This window comes from Aristolochia californica, unplaced genomic scaffold (assembly GCF_029961685.1).
Source record: "Aristolochia californica isolate CCGP_79_NKW_82.1479 unplaced genomic scaffold, dmAriCali1.0.hap1 SCAF_1, whole genome shotgun sequence".
NCBI classification, from domain to species: domain Eukaryota; kingdom Viridiplantae; phylum Streptophyta; class Magnoliopsida; order Piperales; family Aristolochiaceae; genus Aristolochia; species Aristolochia californica.
In genome coordinates this window covers 49,630,349-49,650,921 of record NW_027181770.1, presented here as the reverse complement: position 1 = coordinate 49,650,921, position 20,573 = coordinate 49,630,349, and the positions used below count along the sequence as shown (strand labels likewise).

The 20,573-nt window shown below is 35.6% G+C and overlaps 1 protein-coding gene across 2 annotated transcripts; it reads right to left on the bottom strand.

The window, feature by feature from the left end:
- Positions 1 to 1,961: 1,961 nt before the first annotated feature.
- Positions 1,962 to 12,030, bottom strand: LOC137949997 (uncharacterized). Of its 2 annotated transcripts, XM_068796329.1 has the most exons (19): positions 11,420 to 12,030; positions 11,062 to 11,232; positions 10,390 to 10,500; positions 10,201 to 10,257; positions 9,902 to 9,978; positions 9,713 to 9,812; positions 9,259 to 9,332; positions 8,695 to 8,807; positions 8,457 to 8,560; positions 7,383 to 7,436; positions 7,231 to 7,286; positions 7,105 to 7,143; positions 6,655 to 6,796; positions 4,767 to 4,951; positions 4,501 to 4,568; positions 4,335 to 4,407; positions 4,063 to 4,124; positions 2,658 to 3,894; positions 1,962 to 2,553 (listed from the first exon to the last, which is right to left on the bottom strand). In XM_068796329.1, the coding sequence occupies exons 2-19, from the start codon at positions 11,140 to 11,142 to the stop codon at positions 2,295 to 2,297; spliced, it is 2,892 nt and encodes a 963-aa protein (XP_068652430.1). In that variant the 5' UTR covers positions 11,143 to 11,232; positions 11,420 to 12,030; the 3' UTR covers positions 1,962 to 2,294. The 2 variants fall into 2 exon arrangements, with proteins under 2 accessions (XP_068652430.1, XP_068652422.1); XM_068796321.1 differs by having other exon boundaries at positions 11,062 to 12,030.
- Between the last annotated feature and the right edge of the window lie 8,543 nt (positions 12,031 to 20,573).

The following is a 20,573-nucleotide window of genomic DNA, read 5'->3' as shown; positions in this document are numbered from 1 at the left end:
AAGGACATGAATCAAGCTAGAGTACCAGATCTTAGTCTTATCTTGTCGGTCCCACATGATCTTCCAGCTCATGGTATCTTTGTGGGTCCCACTTGATCTTCAAATCTTCTATTTAATTCCAGCACATGTTCCGTATCTCTTAGCTAGAGTGACTTTGTATGAGGACTCTTGTTGACACCTCTCGAGCTCATGGTTGGTCCCACCAACTTGTGGGGCTATGGTGGGTCCCACATTGTAACAAACTCTATAATTTGGCATGTACGGATTCTAGTTGATTGATCATGTCTAAGGGTGATCGAACAAGCCTGCATGTTATAGACTTACTGCCAATATATGATCGATCATGTCTTGTATAGGCTGATCAATCATGTTGTTTTACAATTTGTAAATTCAAAGTTTTTGCATGATTAAGGCTAAAACAAGTTGAAGGAAATGTTTCAGAACTTTTGTATGTACTTGAAAAATATAGTTTTAAGAATAGTTTGCATGTCCTAAACTCCAAGAATAAATTCATGCCTAAAGGTTTGGAATCTGCATTTAACCACTTTACTTAATAGTTCTTGTGAATTTTCTATTTTTTCCTAAACTCTTGGTTTTCAAAGCTTACCCTTCTCCAATGTGCTTCTTCAATATGGTTGACTCTTCATTTATGCTCAAGGTCTTGTGTTAGATTTGTCAGTTGCTCCTCATAGACCTTATAATTGAGTCACGTGAAAAAATGTATCTAAAATACTTATGAATTACAAATTAATTAGCTACTTAATGTAAGTTTTGTTATCATCAAAATTTGAAAATGATTTAACTTAAGTAGGTTGTTGTAGTCAACTAAGTGACATAAAGCCCTAAGTGGGTAGAAATGTAATTAGGCCCGTATGGCCTCATTATGTGGATATTGTTAAACTATGATTTGGTGGATTTAGCTTTGACGTCAAAACATAGGAAGATGAGAAATTTGAATTGTAAACCACTATAAATCTTTATGTGTTCATTGTATTTTAATTACGCTTTGATGGGCCCTTAGTCTCAAACTTTACAACCGACCTACAAAATTTAATAAAACAAGTCATTGGAGATATAAGATTAAAAACTTTCAGAAAATTGACAAAAATGATGTCGGAGCGTCCATATTATTATTTAATGGGAACTTATATTATAAGAGAGAAACGGTTATTTGGGATGTACAGAAGAAAGAGTTGGTGATTATTGCTTATAGAACCAGGATTTGAATAATTCAAGAAGTGCTGAAATTATTTTGTTGATGATTATTAGTGGCTACAAATTCTTAGGGTCTATTTGGAACCCTTAGAAAAGAAAAGAAAAATAAGAATTTGATCATTATTATTTTAAAAAATAGTTAATAAAAATAAGATAATGATCAAATTCTTTTTTTCACTAATTATTTTTAGGAATAATAATCATCAAATTTTTTTATTTTTTTTTCTTTTCCGTGGGTTCGAAACAGACCTTTAGTGCTGGTGGCTGCAAGAAAAAACAAGCAGAATGTAGTGGAGATTGCAAGCTATGGTAGTGAAGGTAGGTTTTTCACTTAGATCTGTCTCCATGATGTATCTTCATTGAGGATCACGTCAATCCCCATATTTCCGTTGGCTATTCTTGTGAGAAGCTCCCACAACAACATCCCAAAAGAGTACACATCTGACGGCAAAAATCCAAAATTGACCAAGATTTGATGGAAATCATGAGGTTAAAAATAGTTAAGAAAAGGAAATTAAGAATTTCAGCAAACCTTTTAAGAAGCAAAATCGCAGTGAAGAACCCAGCACCACATCTCTTGTCTTGTAATCAATATTACCATTATAAAGAGGGATTGTTTTAAAAGAGCAAGGAAACAAGGAGCCATGCTGCCCAAATTGATAAATTAAATCTCCGTATATTACAGTAAAAAATTACTCAAGTAATTAATTATTACTAGTAGTGTTATTAATGATATCCATAAACAATGAGATGAACGCCGGTAAGCAGGGATAATCATTATTTCTCTCTTTCTACTCTTCACAAAAAGTCACAACTACAGTATTATTTCCTCTTTGACTCGAAAGAGAGAAAAGGGAAAAGAATGAAACTAAAATATTAGACAAGGGTTTTGCTGACAGCAATAAAATAATTTAAAAAAAAAAAAATACAGGTTCTACTCTTGCAGTGTTCTTGAAGAACACTCTGCAGGCCCATTTATTCGCTCTCCCTCAAATGGTAACTTCACCCACCTTTCGTGCTCAAGGACCTTATTTCAGGCGATAGAAGAAGGAAATTCACTGTTTTACAAGGCCAATTAATCAGCAATCACAGTGGAAGACGGAGTTGCCCAAACACCTGCTCTTCACTGATATCTTCCTCACACCACTCTCCTTCGGAGTTCTTATGTCGTAGGGAGAAGAATGACTTCTATCCATCATGTTTATCTTGGGGGCATCCAGAACTGCTTTTGGCAGTGACAAAGCCCACTGCATCGCCCAAATTGAAAGAGGGCGCATATATATCAGAGAACGATAATGGCCATCTACGGTCCATCCTTCCGGTGTCTGGAACCAGTACCTACAGCAGTCAAAGGATGATTCGGGTTATTTGGCGGACAAGTCAAAGTAGGACATGCTTGTACCAAAGTTGCAGAGTTTGAGAAAAAAAAAATCACTACTCACCCAAATCCTTCTTCTGACCACCCTGCAGTGAAAATGCCTTCTGCAGTTGCAAAGGCCTGGTGCTCCATTCCTGACAGAAGCATGGTGGCTGCTACTCCATACGTAACTCCAGTCCAGATTTCACGTGACTGCATACAACACTCGTCAACCTTCCCGTTAGGAGTCATCCCATTTACTGCTCCCATCCTGCCCCCTTTCACTTTCATCACATTAAACTCAAATATCTTCTGAAGAGCTCTCCTTATTTTGCTCTCATCAAATAGAGAAGGTAAGCCAGCAGAAGCAGTGTACCATTGTCCGGCCAACTGATCTGCTTGAATAGATTTACTGTTGCTACTAGTCCCACTGTCATAGTTGAAATATGACCCATTCCACAGTTTAGCTTCAAAAACTGGTTCGGCTTTCTGAAATTTGCTTCTGCACCACTCAGCAAAAGAATTGTCACCAAGACGGTGTGCCATAGCAGCTGCAGCTTGTAATGCTGCAAGCCATAAGCACCCACAGTAAGCACTTATACCATGAACAGTCCAAGCATCATAAGTTTGGTCAGGAAACCCATCATTTTCAATGAGCCCATCTCCATCTCGGTCAAACTGCTCCATATACTCCATAGCTGCACGAACTGCTGGCCAAACCTCAGCCCCAAAGGACATGTCTCCTGTGGCAGCAAAATCTCTGTACACTTGAAGCACAAACTTAGGATTCAGGTCTTTCCATCGGCTTGTGTCATGTATATTGTAGGCATTCATTTCACTCCAGGGGTCATGCGTTCCCAAATCATGAGGCACCGCACCTTTAACTTTCCGAATTCCCCAGTTTCCCTCAGCTAAAAACTTGACTTTCCGCCTGTCCTCACATAAGACTGCCTTTGCAAAATCCTTTTGAATGCTTAGCTCAAGCATTGGAAACAAAGCAAGGAGGGCAAAAGAGGCATAGAAGTGTACATCATAAGTACACCACATGATGTATTCAATACCTTCTAAATACAAAAATTTGCCCACATTGTCAACATCATCTTCTGGATTCTTAATGCTGCAGTTTTTTTCATGGTCAGTCCCAGAATTACAACCAGATAAAGATTTTTGATCGATGTTTTTCTCATCATCCTCCAGTTTATTTGTAGGGGTAACATGTTTTACAAAAGCGCCAGACTCAATGTTTACTTCAGCTACAGCTGTTTCCATGACTCCATTTCCCACTTTTGTAGACTCATCATCTACAGAGGGAGGACCACCATCTGCAAAAGAAAAAAAAAAAGGAACCAAGTCAATCATGCTGTTTTAATCCACTAAAAACATTGAAACTTACAAAGTTCAGCAATAAAAGCAGGTTTAGTCAATTGAAATGACATACATCCACTAAGAGTGCATGGAAGTGAAGCAATATGAAAAAAAAAAAAAAATACCGGTCCAAACTGTCCCTCCAGCAACTAGAAAATAAAGCTCATTGAACAAAGTGAATTTGTACCTGCACCCCAGGAAAAAGGAAGGCCTTTAGCTGCACAACAATTTTACCCTTGAAAACTTTGGACAAGGATTTTATGTTTATGAGCAAGACATATTTTTAAAATTTTTATGAAATGGGTAATCAAGACTAATATACTCTTTGGCAGAGTTTTAAATGATATAAAATGGTACTAAAAAGGGAGTATCCAGTCTAACTCTCATCATACAATACCATTCTGGAAGCCTGTCATCTCCAAGAATTGGCTTTTGCCACTTCTCAATCTCTTCTTCCCACCACTTATAATCTGAAAAAAGTTATCACACAGGACAATCAAGATATGGAACATGCATAGCACCCTAGAGTACCAACTTAATGATTTGAGTTCAATAACACGTACTTATTAGAGCATCATGCGCCAAGTTGACAGCTGAAATTTCCGAAGAGCCATAGTACTTTGTGTACCTCCTGCAATTTCATTACATGCTTTTTTAAAGTCATATTTTGCAACCAAAATATTTATATGTAAAGTGCATCACAAAGTCTCTCTTGTATTGAGCAGTAATTAATTGTAAAATTGGACTTCTAAGAAAATTTAACAACTACCAAATTGACCATTTCGTTGCGGTTATGGAGAATCAGTCCCTCAGTCATCTTGACAGTTACCTGTGGTAGGAGCTTCCTTTCATAAATTTTACTTTTGGTGATGACCAAGCAATAGAAAATGCAACAGTGCACCTTCCATGAGGTTCTACCCAAGCAGAAGCTGAAACTGCAGCACAGAGTGTTTCTCCACGTGACGATGGCATGCTGCGACCTTCATGAAAATTTTCTCGGTCGAATTGTCCATCCTTCAGAAGTTAAAGGCATATTAGAAACCGTACAAAAACAGTCAAACAACGGGCAACAATCCAAGGTTAAAAAAAATAATTAAAAAAAAAGTATCCTACTGTCTTAAAACAGAATAATTAGGGAATTTTTGTGGCTAAAAAGAGATTAATACAGTTGTCAATTTAAGGGTCCTTTACATAGTTAGTTGAAACAGACTTGGGACCCATATCAAAGTGCCTCAAAATCCTACTCAGATCATCCCATAAAGGTTCTATCAGAGGATACACAAGAATTACTCAAGGCTGGACCACTCTGAATACATGCCAAAAGTTCCCAAAAGACACCAAAAAAAAGAGGGAAAAAAATTATGGTATAGCATTCTGATAAGTTTTTCAATTACTATATGGAGAAAATAAGATACTTTAATCAAATATAATATGAAGCAAACGAATATGTGTCAAGTTGAAGAGTACCTAAACCCTTGGTTTGATCAGTTTGATTGCTCTAAATGTTATACCGTCTAATTGACACACTCAAATTAAGTGGTTCTATTCGCTTAAAAACAACTGTCAAAGTGGAAAATATGGAAGAAAGATTAAAGAAATAGAAAAAGGAAAGAGAGGAGAAAAAAAATAGAGAAAGAGACTCTTGGAGGAAGTCCCGTTGAGAGGGAGAGCTCGACCCCTCTTCTCTTATTAAGTGAAATACACTTAAAGATACAAAACTACTTATATCTCCCAATATACACAATCAAAATTAATGAAACTAAATCTAAAGACAACCAAATATGTAGAATAAGACAATATAGAGAACAGAAAAGTAGCTAATGTGAAATAACGAAATTGCCCCTGTATCAAATCAGAGGTTTTCTAACAATAATATTGCTTAAAATATCATGATTTACTCATGAAGTTGCATTGTACAATATTAATTATGTCAGTCCTTTAAAATTAAAATTACACATTCAATGTTTTCTTAATACCTTGTATGATTTAATTGGAGACAAAGTAAAAGGTATAAGAGGTGTGTGTCACTTCAAAACTTCATTCAAATGATATCAACACATTCTTGATGACTTTCTCATTAATAAGCGATAATTTAGCAACTGTATATGATTGTTATGGAAAGCACATCACGGAATTTTTCCCCATAAATGATTCGTAATAGTGCCATATAAGATTTTATTGAGTTGGAAATATTACATAAAATGAACAGTTTAAAACATTAGGGCAGATAATGTGAATGCAAAATCCTAGGCTAAAAAGGATGATGCAGTAACCAAACCATCTTCAGGGTCCAGAAAGATTTTAGCCTCCCAGCTTCACATGCTAAACCCAAAGTTCAGTATGAGTTAGCCAAGCTGCATTTCAACTCCAAAAAAACTGATTCTTCGAAAATGAATTAAATAAAATTTAATTTTAAACTTTGCTTAAAAATTATTTACGAAAGTTAACAGGGATTTGGTCCCCCAGTAACCCTGAACTAGATGACCTTGCATAAGCCATGGTTGACCATGTTGTTACACAATGGCTTTAATTATTCAGGAGTAAACTAAGGCTAGCAACGCTTTCATTATTCAAAGGAGTTCGCTCAGGCTGGAAAGTAAATTACATGAACACATAAGCATTGATGCAAGGGTTCAAAAAGCATCAGGTTCCTACAAGTTGTTGAACCTAGTAGATACCACTGAAGGCATCAAACATGCAAGTATGAAATGACTAACCTGTGCCATTCTGTCCCACATATCCTTAGCAGTGACACGACTATCTTCAGATAGCCCAAAACATGGTAGGACAGTCACATTTACATTCTGAGTCTCAGACGCTGCAATTGCAAATGTGACAGGAGGGTTATCTTTTGCTGTCCTGCAATGCATTGATCACACTCAGAAATTAATTATATATAGAATTTAGACAATAATTGTATACATGCAGCTCTAGACAAAAATGATGGCATCAGTCATTAAATGTTAAAAAATCACAGGGAAGATACTCTCAGAAAGGTTACTTTGTAGCCAGAACTTGTATTTAAAAAAAAAAAAGTACAGTATCTGATAGAAGGGAAATTCGTAGGTAGTGGAGTACAGGGACTTTCCAGGATGACACAACAAATAACCTAAGGGAAATCTGCTAACCAACCGTCAAAATAGAGGAATCAAGGGTTCACAACTTGCTTGTGATGTAGAAGAACACCAGATACTCCATCTTCAGCTCTGCAAGAAGAAAATATTGAAGGTTTAAGTCTCATATATTTCATAAAGAAACTTATTTGACAAACATCCATGCAACAAGATACTAACATGAAAGGCTCATTTGCATGACCTCCTGATAGGTGTGAAACTCCTCCAATTGAATTCTGTATGAATCACCAGTAGGATGGAAGTTACACATAAAATAACAAATTCATGTGCCATTTATACTACCAGATATATTAGGAGCAAAATTCACTTACCGCCCAAGTCAGAAGCAAGCTAACTTTTGCCCTTTCTCTTCCAGTGTTGACTAACTACCATCCAAAAAAAAAAAAAAAAAAAGAAGTTAAACAAATAGACACCAGTCTACCTAGCAATTACCATTAGTAAGGCTAATCTAAACAGGTTCAAAGTAAAAAATAGTTACTATCGTCACCATTTTGAAATGCATACACATTCATATAATGACTTTAAACTGATATAAAAATGAGGACACTGTCATCCATGTCAAAATCCCAAATTTCAAATAAAATGAAAGAAAGATTTGGAAGAAATATGGTGATACAAAAATGGAAAACACAAAATAGTTTGTCAACTATTTCCTCCAGACAAAAGGTTATCTTCCCCAGACTCCACTTTCCAAGTACTAGATAAGACCTTTAAATTGCCAAAAATCTCTGATTAAAAATGCAACCTCAGTATTTACACAGGTTTGACAGAAGGGGAACAACTATCATATTAAGCATCCACTTATATACAAGGACCATCCGTTTTCTCAAACTTCTTTCTCAAGACAAAACCACCACTTCTTTGCAACATCAGTGTCTACACAGTTTTGACAGAAGGGGAACAACTATCATTTACTATGCCTCAAGTTATATACAAGCACCTTCCTTTGTCTGAATTTTTTTTTTTTTTCAAAACAAAACCACAACATCTTTTCTGTCAAATAAATCTAGCAATTATAATAGTAAATAATCTATAGCTGTCATAAACATTGTTAGAAAGAAACGGTTGCAACTAGTCTTCCCCAAATTTCCTCCCTTCCCTCATTACCATCTCCTAAACTCACGACTATTTACAAATGTCAACTGATGAACAATACCAGTATCATATTGATCATAACTAATAAATAACATGTGGATTGAAATAAAGTCCTGTGCTGCTTTTGTAATGTTTCAACTAAAATATTTCATAGTACTGGTATTTAATCAACTAAAGGTAGTGACATAATTAAACAAAAATATATTTCACAACTTACACAGCTCAGTAAAGAAGATAGACTGACAAACATAGAAACAACTCAAACTAAATGCCAAGTTGAAAAAACATACTGTGTACACAAAAACAGCAGCAGGTAGACTGCTTTCCCTATAATTATGTGGAATGAATGGCGATATTTGGCGACATGAAACCTTGAGATCTGGATCTGGTTCACCTGAGAACATCAGAGGAATTCAACATGAATTGAGGTTTTCAAATCATCTAAGAGAGCCCAGACCAACATAAGGAAACTAAAAACAGAAAATGAAGTGTCTTCTTTTTACATAAGATTTGCAAAGAATATAATACCATCATATATTGTCCATGCTCTGGGGAATAGAGCATGGTATGTTGAATGCTGGCCACTCAAATTCCAGTCCCATGATGTTATACCTCGGTGAATACCTTGATCAGAAAATTTTCTGAAAGACAAAAAAAAAAAAAACATTTAAAACAAGCAAATCATGATAGTCTAATTTATGATTCAGAAAAGATTTTGAGCCACATTGAAGTCCAGTTCCTATTGTTTCCAGTTTTAGGATCATCCATCACCCAAAGAATCATGTCAGACAGTCCAATTTATCAAGGGAAAATGTAAACAATGTCAGAGTTGGGTAGTTCCATCCACCACTGATGGGTTAGGTACTTGGCTTTCCTCACTTAACAAACCGGTCTTTTGGGTTGTATTGGCTAGGCGTTTGATAAACAATGCACGAATAAGCAAAGCAAGATTGAGCCAAATGATATGAAGCTTTAATATCAAAGTCACACTTATGTTTTAGAAAAGCTTTTATTCATATGAACATAATCAGAAAGAAGTGGTTTAGTTCCATCCAACCCTTGAAAGATGATCTAGAGAAAGATTCATCATACCCTATTCCTTCATGTTGACCAGGAGCCAAAACTGACGAGTACTTTTTGCTTCCTCCATCTCGTGATATGAAAATCTGCACCATTAAGATCCAAATTGTTGGAGAGAAAGTCAGATACTAAACAGAGCAATGATACAAACTGCTCTGAAAAAACAATAAAAAAAATTAAATAGTAATTCGTCACTCAAATTTCTAAAATGAGATAAACCAACAAGAAAAAGTTCATTACGAAACCTTTAACAAGTAATAAAAAAATAAATATCAGATTTCTGTTTTAACGACATAACACCAGTTTTCTAGATCAGTTCACCACTTCTTGAACAAGCTAATGAACCAACCTATAATTAAGGATCAATACATTCACCCCAGTCCAATAAATAGAAAAGTATGCCGTAACTTAATAAAAGATACAACTTATATGATGTAAATACAAGTCAAATGAGGAAGAAGCTTACGGAAAATTGATTGGCCATGATTGGAGATGCTTCACATAGGCCAGGTATAATTTGCCAATGCTTAAACTCCCCTCTAAAGCCTCTTGATATACTACCACTTCTGCAACATAAATGAAAAAAAATCATTCCTATTGTAGTCTAAAAATGTTACAAGAAGCCGGTTCAGATATAATGACTATTGAAACATACCCCATCCCACCAAGAGGCACACCTTGAGAAGCAGAGGGTTTACAACTCTCCCGAGTAAATGGATCAATTGGAGCTTTCTGAAAACAGTAAACTGAGTCGTGTAAATTCGGAACACCAAATGTGGAGCAATCAATGAAGGTGAAGATTTTGTAAAGCAAAGAAACTAGCCTACATAATTTAACTAATTGAAGCTTGTTTAATCTCTGATTACTTATGGACACAATACTAACAATTTATATCCAAGAAGTACAAGAAGATTTACATTGCTTCAAATAAACAAAGAGAAGCACAGAACTTACTCTCCCTTGAGATGCTTCTTCCCTAACATATGACCAAAGACGAAGACCAAGCTGCATCTGGAACCCAAAATTGAAGTTAGCATTGCAGTAATGTGTAGCTTACACAGAATGAAGAAAATCAACAATCAGGAAGACATTTCTAGGAAGGAACATATTCTGCTTCTACTAAATTAACTGCTCAAAGCTTACCATCTTCATTGCCTCCATGAATGTTACACTAAATTCTTTCAGTATATTAGCATGGCTGTTTAGTCGCCTTCTCCATGCCTGTTCTGGTGGTGCAGCACTGTCAAAGTTCAGCTGCAAAAATAGTAGCAACCAGCATTAAAAAATAATATAAAATAGAATAGACACAACCATGAACTTCAAACACATTCCTAGAGTTAGAATGAGGTTAAAGAACACAGTCTGTTCAGTTTCCCACACCATAAGTTCAGTTAAAAAAAAAACCGGAATACAATAAGAGTAGCTTATCAACCTTCACATCTGAAATCCGAGATAAAATATAGAACCACACCTGCTGCGGAGCCAGGGTGGTCAAACTTCATGAGTAAAGAACCATACCGAAGCCAAAATCACGTGTGGTTTTGAGAATAGGGTAAGAAAGTTGAAATTTTAAAAACAAATCAACATGTAGAATCTAGTAAATATACATCTGCAACAGCACTCTAATAATTAAGTAAAAGACTACAATCATTTTTTGTGTACAAAACTTAAGTTAAAAAAAAAAAAAAAAAAAAAAGAATAGCAACTTATCGAACAACTGCACAAATGATTTGATTTTGGATAAAGAACAAAGTAAGAAAAGACTTCATTAATAAATTTAAAAGGAGAGAATGAAATGTCTGATAAAGAACTCACTAACTGCAATGTTGCCTTGGCGACATACTCTTCAGGAGGCCATGAATGTTTCCTGCAGTCGAAAAGGGTTCCGCTAACCATGTCGAATACTTCAATATAAAGATCTCAGAACAGACATAGAAAAGCTATGCTGATCATTGAGGCCTAGAAAGCTCCGACCTTTCCCAAATTCTGATGGATATCACAAATTAAGACGAAAGATCAGATGCAAAAATCGCTTCCTCAATGCAAGTTATCCGATTTCGTAAGTGTCAGAAATGATGCAAGTTAATTAGGATCCTCAGAGAACTTTTCTGGTCCCTTCAAACTAGAAATTAAGGAGTTCAAATCGACCAATTCCTTCTAAGCAATGAAGTACCTTCACCAGAAAACAAGGTCAGACACCACTTCACGTTGAATCACTTTAAATCAAAACTTTGAAAATCTATTCTCAGCGACCTTCATCCGACTAAATTCTTGCGGAAGTCCACTTGTGAAAATGCAAGAAGGATCAGTCCCCAGAAAACTTATCAGCTACTGAAACAACGAAGATCGAAGTAACATCTCAAAAATCCAAAACTGTCACTATCCAACAACTCCTGGCATCACCGGAGTTCGAAACCGCTGAATCACGTGAACCTCCAGAAGTCCAAATGCCTCCAAAGAAACCAAATCGAAGTGATTGTTACACACTAGCCAAAAATTCTGATCCTTTCCCAATATCCAAACCTCCAAACCTTATCGCTCTCGACTCGGACGACCAAACTCCACGACCTTCAACCTTCAATACTAAGAAAGACCGCTGAAATGAGTCAAAATTTAAAGACAGACGTAAATTCACGGAAAGGAATCCCGGAACTCGTCCGATACTCGAGAACACGGAAGCACTGACTTGTCAGATCCGTTCGTCTTCGTGTCTACGCAGTGTCTCGCCTCCTGTACAGCCTTAAAGCAATTTCCCTCTGTAATTGACAAGTGTGCCGAAAACCGATTTGTGTTCGGTTATTTATAACAGTAGCAAGCGTAAGAGAAATTCAACAATCTACAGTGGAGGGAAACAAGAGTATTTCCCTGCGGTGGTGTGCGTACGCAACCGAAGACTCGAAAAAGAATCCGAATTCAAGCAAAACAGCAGAGGAAGTAATTAACTTCACATTCACCGCAGCGTTATTCGTTAAAAAGGATAAAAATAAAATCCGCTTCAGATGATTGTAGGATCCGCGAAGGGCTTCTAACTTGCTACTCACGGTACATGGCCAAAATCCGGAGACCGTGAAAGAGAGAGTGCTCAGTTTTCGTTCTTCGAGAAGAGAAAATTTACCAAATTGGTTAATTTTTAGCCAATTCTACGTATCCGTGAAAGGATCAAGGAAGAGCGCCGACCTGGACTCTCTCTGCTTTTCTGGCCACCATCGTCTTCGGAAAAGCGCGTCCTTTGGACTTTGGTGTCCTCAAACACGGGGCGTTCTTGTCATTTTGCTCCTCGTCTGTTTAGCGAGTAAAATGAACGGAAAAGCGTATAGGCTAAAGCTGGCTTTCAGTGGATCTGATGGTCACCTGCTTGAAAATACGAGAATACCTTCGTAAAATGGAATCACTAACCATCGAATGAGTGTCTATTCTTTCTTTGCTTCTAAGATTAACATATCTGCTCATTATAAACAAAAACAAAAAAACAAATGGAAGCAATGAAGAAGATGAGCACCGCCAATGCCATGGCGCCGCGGGAGTACAAGAAACGAAAACATGGTTCACGAGAGCGATCATTTGTTTAGTTTCTTTTCTAAACGCTGAGTGCACAGGTTGGACCCATTATCAAATTTTATCAGATATAATAATGGTGTTTGCCGATTTGTTATTTCATAAGCATGGTCGATGCCATATTCTTGGTCAAAAGAACAAACTAAGCCTTGGCATGCCCGAAATTTACAATTTGGAGTACAGTCAAGAGAGATTTCATTGGTTTGGCCGCTGCTGTTTTTTGACTAACCTCGTCAATTTGTTGAGCTTCCCGATGCATGGGAAGCAATCGTCTTTGACAAACTAGAACAGCAGCGCCTCCCTGACAAACCAGAAAAGGAAGCAAGGGAGCAAGAGAGGAAAATTTGAATTTGATCATTTATCCTAGAGACATCTTGGTCAGAGGAAGCTTCCGAGTTAGAGAGATTAATTATAGGAAACTGACGGGGGATTATTACAAATTTTAAGTATTATAGAGGATGGGACGGAAGGATAAGGACTATGGAGGCGAGGGAGCAGAAAAGGCATTTGTTCGGAAGCGCGACTCGCTTTACAGAGTGCAGCATCCGGATGCATGATTGGAGTTTCTGGGCAGTGGAGAGCCACCCGCGTGGCTCCTGGAAATAATCGGCCACGTCATTGTATATTCGGATGTCGTGGCTGTAGCCGATGCAGAGGAGAGACCATCAGACGTCAGAGAAGAACAAGTCGCGGTTGCTGTTTGAGTGTGTGTCTGTGTGTTCTGACGGGAGGGGAGGGAGCAATAGTGAATAAATGAATTACTCTTTATAATATATTTAAATAAATTATAATAAATCTAAACAAACATGGTTATTTTTATAATAAAATAATTTAATATAATATTTAAATATATTAACATAATAAATAATTAAATAAGATATGTTATTAATAAATTAAGATAGATTGTATTTTAGTCTAAATTAATATAATAATTACGGGTTAAAAGTAAATTATTAATTTAGTTTATTATAAAAATAGAATACTTAAACAAAAATGTATACTTTTATAATATCTAGATATCTTAATTATCACTCTTAAATTACTAATTTAATATAGTATTAATAATAATGAATATAATAAATAATTAAATAAAGTATTGTATTAATAAAGTCAGATAGATTACAGTTTATTTTAAATTAATACAATAATTACAAATTAAAATTAATACTGATCATGGAGCAAAAATCCCACCAAGGCCAAAACAGAAGTAGGGATAAACTTACAAAATTAACCCTATTGTGAAGTGGGGGTACAATTGCAAGGTGATTAGACGAACCATTGATCTTGACACATTGAGTTTTAAAATTTTAATTATTTTTAAATATATAATAAATCATTCGTAACTATTGCATTATAACCTTAATTGTATATATATAAGATGGAAATTAAAAAAGAAAATAGAGAAAAACTAACAATATTGAAAAAACTAAATCTTCTAAGACCATAATAGTCTCTTATTTACAAATTAACAATAATATTATTAATTATAAATGTGCTATAAATTATAAATTATAAATTCACTATAAAGGGAAATGCTATGTTCCTATGATTTGCTGTATTCCTAGTATTCCTGTTGTCAATGTACAATGTGTAATCTTGTTAACAATTAAACGTACTACTAAATCAACCTCGATTGTATGTTTTTTACTTATCTCAACTTGTTCACTTAAACATGTTGAGATAGAAGTTCTAAAATTATTAGTATAATAATTATCGTTAGTTGTAGAAAATAATGTAAGAGATCAACCATTTAAAGATCTATGTTTCACAATGGAATGAAGAAATAAAAACTCTAGCAAGTCATGCCTTATTTTGTTGCACAACAAAATTGATACATCAGATTCAATCAATACTAATGAATCTTAGAATCTCCAAGTGAATCAGACTACTTGTTATGAACACAAAATTGTCAATAATCATATATACAAATCCACATATACATGACACCAACCACTCAACTCCTCTACCAAAAAAAAAAAAAAAAAAAAAAAATCTAATTTGTAAGAAACACTACAAAGTCTCAAAACAACATAAAAGGTCTTGATCAAGCCACTTAAATGGGCTCCATCAAATGTATATCTACTATCCAAGTCAAGATGCTAAAACAAGCAGCAGATGAGCTTCAAAAAACTCCAAATTTTATAAAACTCCCCCACAATCTTAATTCCTAAATATTGCAGCTTGATGCCTTATGTTTCAGATTTTTCGACATAATCAGCTCCCCAAAGCACTTTAGATTCAAATCTAATGTAAAAACAAAATTCCAACAAGTCAATTATGCACTTTGGATCTGTATATAGGTAAAACCACAACAAGAAAGAAGAACAGGCCCATAAGCATTCTTTTGGTCCCCTCTTACTTGCAGCTACATATCCTTGGAAAGATTTGGCAATTTTTTAAACAAAAATGATCATAATCAAGACAATAACTTATCCTATAATGCTTGTTGTTCATGTCCATAAGCCTCTTAAGGAGGCCAAATTGAGTCAAAAGAAGACCACTAAAATGAAAAAGTTGTGGCAAATGCCAAGAGATTTATTCAGAGATCACCTTTGCCCTCCTAAGCCACAACTAAGAGAAGATGATCTACGTCCCCAATCATTTGGAGTACAATTGGAGTCCAAGGAATCAAGTGAAATACAATTGGAGTCCAAGGAAAAGCAAATGGAATAGTCAGTTGAGTTTCAGGAAGCTAAGAAAAAGTGTAGTTTCTATGGGGAGCTAAAGAGATCAAAGTAAATCTGCAATCAAACTTCACAAATATTTTCTCATGCCTTAGTCCAATCAATCAAAATGTATTGACAGTCTAATGGAGTGAGATAAGACCAACTTAAGTAGTAAAATAGTACATCTCTCTTCTCTAATTGTGTTGGCTAAGTTTAACTTAGGTTCAAGAAAAAACATCATAATAGTTGCTTTATTCTAATTGAATCTCCTATTTGCAGTTACTGACAAACTTAATCTTCCACATCTTCTGCATCTTTTGTAGTAAAAGAGAAAATTGACCATAGTTGCTCTCTGTTTTCAGTAGTTTGATGAGCTCTCTGCTAAGATTATCATTCAAATGTTGGAATACACTCTAGAATGGATGGTCCACAACACAAATACAAGTTGGAACCACCTCCAACTGTTATCATCATTCAAACCGGCCACGTACAATGAATGATTTCTAGTCGTTTCAAGAGAGTATATTTACTTCTTACTATATGCTTGCTATAAATTTGAGGAAAACCAAAAATAAGATCAAAGTAAGTTTAAAGAATGATAGGAATAATCATATAGGATTTCTTCGATTACAAGATTGATTTTCTCTCTTCATACTTGTTCACGGGATTCACTATCCCATACCATTTTGTCCTTCTCTCAGAAGAAACAATAGTACATCTCAAAAAAAAAAAAACCTACGGCAATTGCTCCTCAAATCATTGAAACCAAAATGAAGAAACAAAATAGCTCGAGTGTAGTCATTCAAATTGATTTTGGGACAATCATGAAGCATATGAATCATTACGGGAAGGTTTCTACTCTTTGTATTTCACATAGTCAAACTCCTATACATTCTCACTGTGCTAAAAAGACGTGGAAGTTTAGATCTCTAGAGGAGAATGTACTCTCCAAGTATTGGGTGTAACTTATTTTTCCTTCTTTTTTTTTATTTGTTGGAAGATGGTCCCAAGCCTACATGACCAAGGAAGGCCCACATATTCAAGAGTGTTTGAACCATGAACACACGAGCTGGTGGGACCACCATGATCACATGAAGTGGCATGATGAGTCTTACACAATAAGAAGTCTTACAGAGCTAAAATTATTATGGAAGCAGGTCTCACAGAAGAGTTTCAGTTTAAAGATGTTTTAATCATGTTAGTCTTCTATTTATATTGGATTATTTAATTATGCTAGGACTTTTCTTTAAGTGTTAGAGTTTGGGTGTAATTGGGACAAAGGTAGTTTAATTGTAATTGGACTCTACTACTTTCCTTTATTATAAATAGAGGTTCATGTTCTCTGATTATAATAAATCAATGAAGTATTTTTCTTTTTCATAAATTCAACATGGTATCAGAGCAGGTTCTGTGAGTTGACTCGGTCAACCCACAAAGATAATGGGAACCTTTCTGATTTATTATCTCTAGCAGTTTAGCTTCATATTTATCTTTTTTCAGTCCCTATACCCGTTATTTGATTTACATTTTCAACTTTATATTGAGTTTTTCATGTTACAAATTATATATTGACGGAAAGATATTCGAGTCTATTTTCCAAGGAAAAATGATTTTTTTTTCCAATCGAAGTTATCTACAAAGAGAAATTGATATTTGAAGTAGCGAAGGTCAGATTGCAAAAGAGGTTCTACCAGCTGCAGAAAGCTTCAACTTCCGAGCTATTTTATGCTATCAAGAATGAGACTTTATATGGAGAATTAAATATCACAAGAAATATTTTTAAGTCTATTTCTTACCTATTCAACCAATTATATATCTGAGTTTTTTATATGGAGATATTGATCTTGGAATAGTCAATGGTCATGCTGGCAAAAGGAGAATGAGTACTTAGTTCGGCTAGATTACAGAGACCAAAATCTATCAAATTATATATCTCAATATCAGTATATTTTATGAAAAGAAGTTAAACTTGGAAGAAAGGTATTTAAGTCTATTTTCATAAGGATAAAGTTTCATATCAATCTGATCTATATTTAAGGATATATTCGCATTGGAAGAATCGAAGGTCATGTTGGTATCCTGTTACATTGTAAAATCCGAATTTAAGCCAAATTTTTTCATGTGTCTTTATTACTCTTAAAGACTTTCATTATGTACCGATTATCTACTGCTGTACTATTGAAAATTTGGTAAATGTTATTTGGGCATTGGCCCATTTTTGTTGTTGTTATTGTGTCTCTTTGACTGAGATATTATTTTGAAAGAAGGACTCCTCGGTTGCTATCTATTATCAGCAATGGTTATCCTGATAGAGATTTGAATAAAGAACATTGTGGCCCCATCATATCATCTTCATTTTATTCCCATTATCATGTTATTGTCATTGTTATTACTACATCTATGTTATTTGGTTCAAGCTGGGATCATTGACATTACCTCGCAGCTTGAAGGGGAGAAGTAGAAGAAGTACAAGAAAGAGGTATTTTATATGCTTTGGTAATTTTAATTTGACAAAAATATTCAAGAAAAGAGGGAGCACAAAGATGCAACTTTTGCATCTAAGCAAAAAAATTTGCAAGAAAGAAAATTGAAGACCAAGAATCCTAACTCACAATAATAATTGTGGTAATTATTGGTGTTGGAATATAGGCCCAAGCCCACACGACCAAGGAAGGTCCACATTTCTAAGAGTATTATAAGATAGGCCACACGACTAAGGAAGGCCCACAGATGGGCCCAAGTACATAAGAAGTATGACCCACCATAATTACCACAAGTTGGTATCCTCATCACATAAGTTGGAAGATCAAGAAGGACTCACAAAGGCATTCAACACATCATCAACATATAGCAATAGAATGATGTAGGAGACATCAAACTTCTTCACATAACAGCAATGATCCACTTGCACCTCAAGAAACCATTACTACTCATAAAGGTGTCAAACTTCTTATACCATGGTCTTGGAGCCTATTTAAGACTACACAAGCTCTTTTGAATATTGCACACCATTTTCATCTTTCCTTGTTCTTTCAAACCCTTTGGTTGCATCATGTAATTTTCTTCCTCTAAATCACCATGAAGAAAGGTTATTTTTACATCCAACTGCTCTAGGTGCAAGTCTTCATTTTCTACTAATCCAAGCATTGTTCTAATAGTAGTCAATTTCACTACGAGAGAGAAAATCTCAATGTAGTCAATGCCTTCTTTTTGTTGAAAGCCCTTTACCACCAGCCTTGCCTTGTACCACTTGTTGCCATCTTTTTTGTCTTTTATTTAGTACACCATTTGTTTTGCAAAGCCTTCTTCTCTTTTGGTAACTCAGTCAACTGTCATCTCTAATTGGATAACTGTGAATCCATCTTATCCAGCATGGCCAAGTCCCACTTGGTCGATTCATCAGCTTGCACGGCTTCCTCATAACTCTCTAGTTCACCTTTGTCAATCAATAAAATATAATTCATTGCAGGGGAGTACCTCTGTGGTGGTCTGCTAGTTCTAGCAGATCTTCTAAGTTCAGGCATAGGAATGTCATGATTTAGTTATGGGAGTATGCTTTCCTGGTTTTCCTGAGATATATTCTCCATCTCAATAACTGGAAGATCTCTCGATTAAATCACTTCAGACTTCTTGGCTTCATCACTTGTGCTCTCAAAATTTGTTCTCAACCTATCTTTATACAAGGTACCTTAAGTTAAGATCATGTCTTTGCTCTTGATAACTTTACGACTTTGGTCATCCCAGAAGTGATAACCAAACTAGGTACCACCATAGCCAAAAAAGAAACATATCTTATATTTAGCATCAAGTTTACTTCTAATAGCAGAATCAATATGAATAAGAAACACAACCAAACACTATCAAGAAATTTTTTTTTTCTTCTTTTCCACTCTGACCACTTCTGGTATTTTGCAATCCAATGGTGTTGAGGGACCTTTACCTATCAAATAGGTAGGGGTGCTAATAGCCTTAGACCAGAACACATTTGGAAATCTCACATGCAATCTAATGCTCATAGCATGCTCGTTCAAAGTCCTATTCATCCTCTCTGCTACACTATTCAGTTGAGGTTTTCCAAGAATGGTCTTCTTCATCTTGATTCCATTATTGTCACAGTACCTCTTGAAATCATCATCTATGTATTCTCCCCCATTATCTGACTACAAGCACTTTACCTTCAAATTTATCTCATTCTCAACCATTGTTCTCCATCTCTTGAAGGTATCAAAGACATCAGATTTCTTTTTTATGAAATAAACCCATACCTTTCTGCTTGCATCATCAATAAATGTCACATAGTAGTTAGAACCCCAAGGGAAGTAAGAGTTGAAGGCCCCTACACATCTGTGTGAACCAACTCTAATTTTGTTGTCTTTTGCTCCTTTCCAGCCTTAGAAAAACTAACAATTTTCTGCTAATCGAATATACAGCCTTCACAGAAACTATTATTTACAGTTTTTAACCCTGGTAGCTTCCATTTGGACTAAAGCACTTTCATTCCCTTCTCACTCATGTGATTGAGCTTATAATTGCACAAATAAGAATCAATAATAGTATCACCAACTACAACCGTGTCTCTACAATTGGAAGTGATGTACAGATTTCCAGTTTTAACTCCTCGTGCAACAACCATGACTCCCTTAATGACTTTCTAGGCAGCACCATAAAAAGTCATATTATGACCTTCATCATCAAGTTGCCCTACTGAGATCAGATTACGCATAAGTTTTGGTACATATCTCACCTTGTGAATTTTCCACACTGACCCGCTTGACATCCTCAAACTAACATTATCAATACCCACAATATCCAAAAGTTCTCCATCAACAAGATACACCTTCCCGTGATCTTCAACAACATAAGTCTCCATGATCTCACGATGTGGGTGTTAGTGTGTCAATGCCCACCTCTCATGAGTTACTACTAATCTAATGTATTCACTGGCCCCTAATTATGAGGAGCGCCAATGTCGATAGTGAGTAAATTAGTTAGCAGTTCTGGCTTAGACGTTGATGAGGTCCAATTGTGACCACAATGGTTATTTGTGAAGAAACTGTAAAACAAAGGCGGGGCGGGGTTCGGGGCGTCAGCCCCAACGGGGTCCAA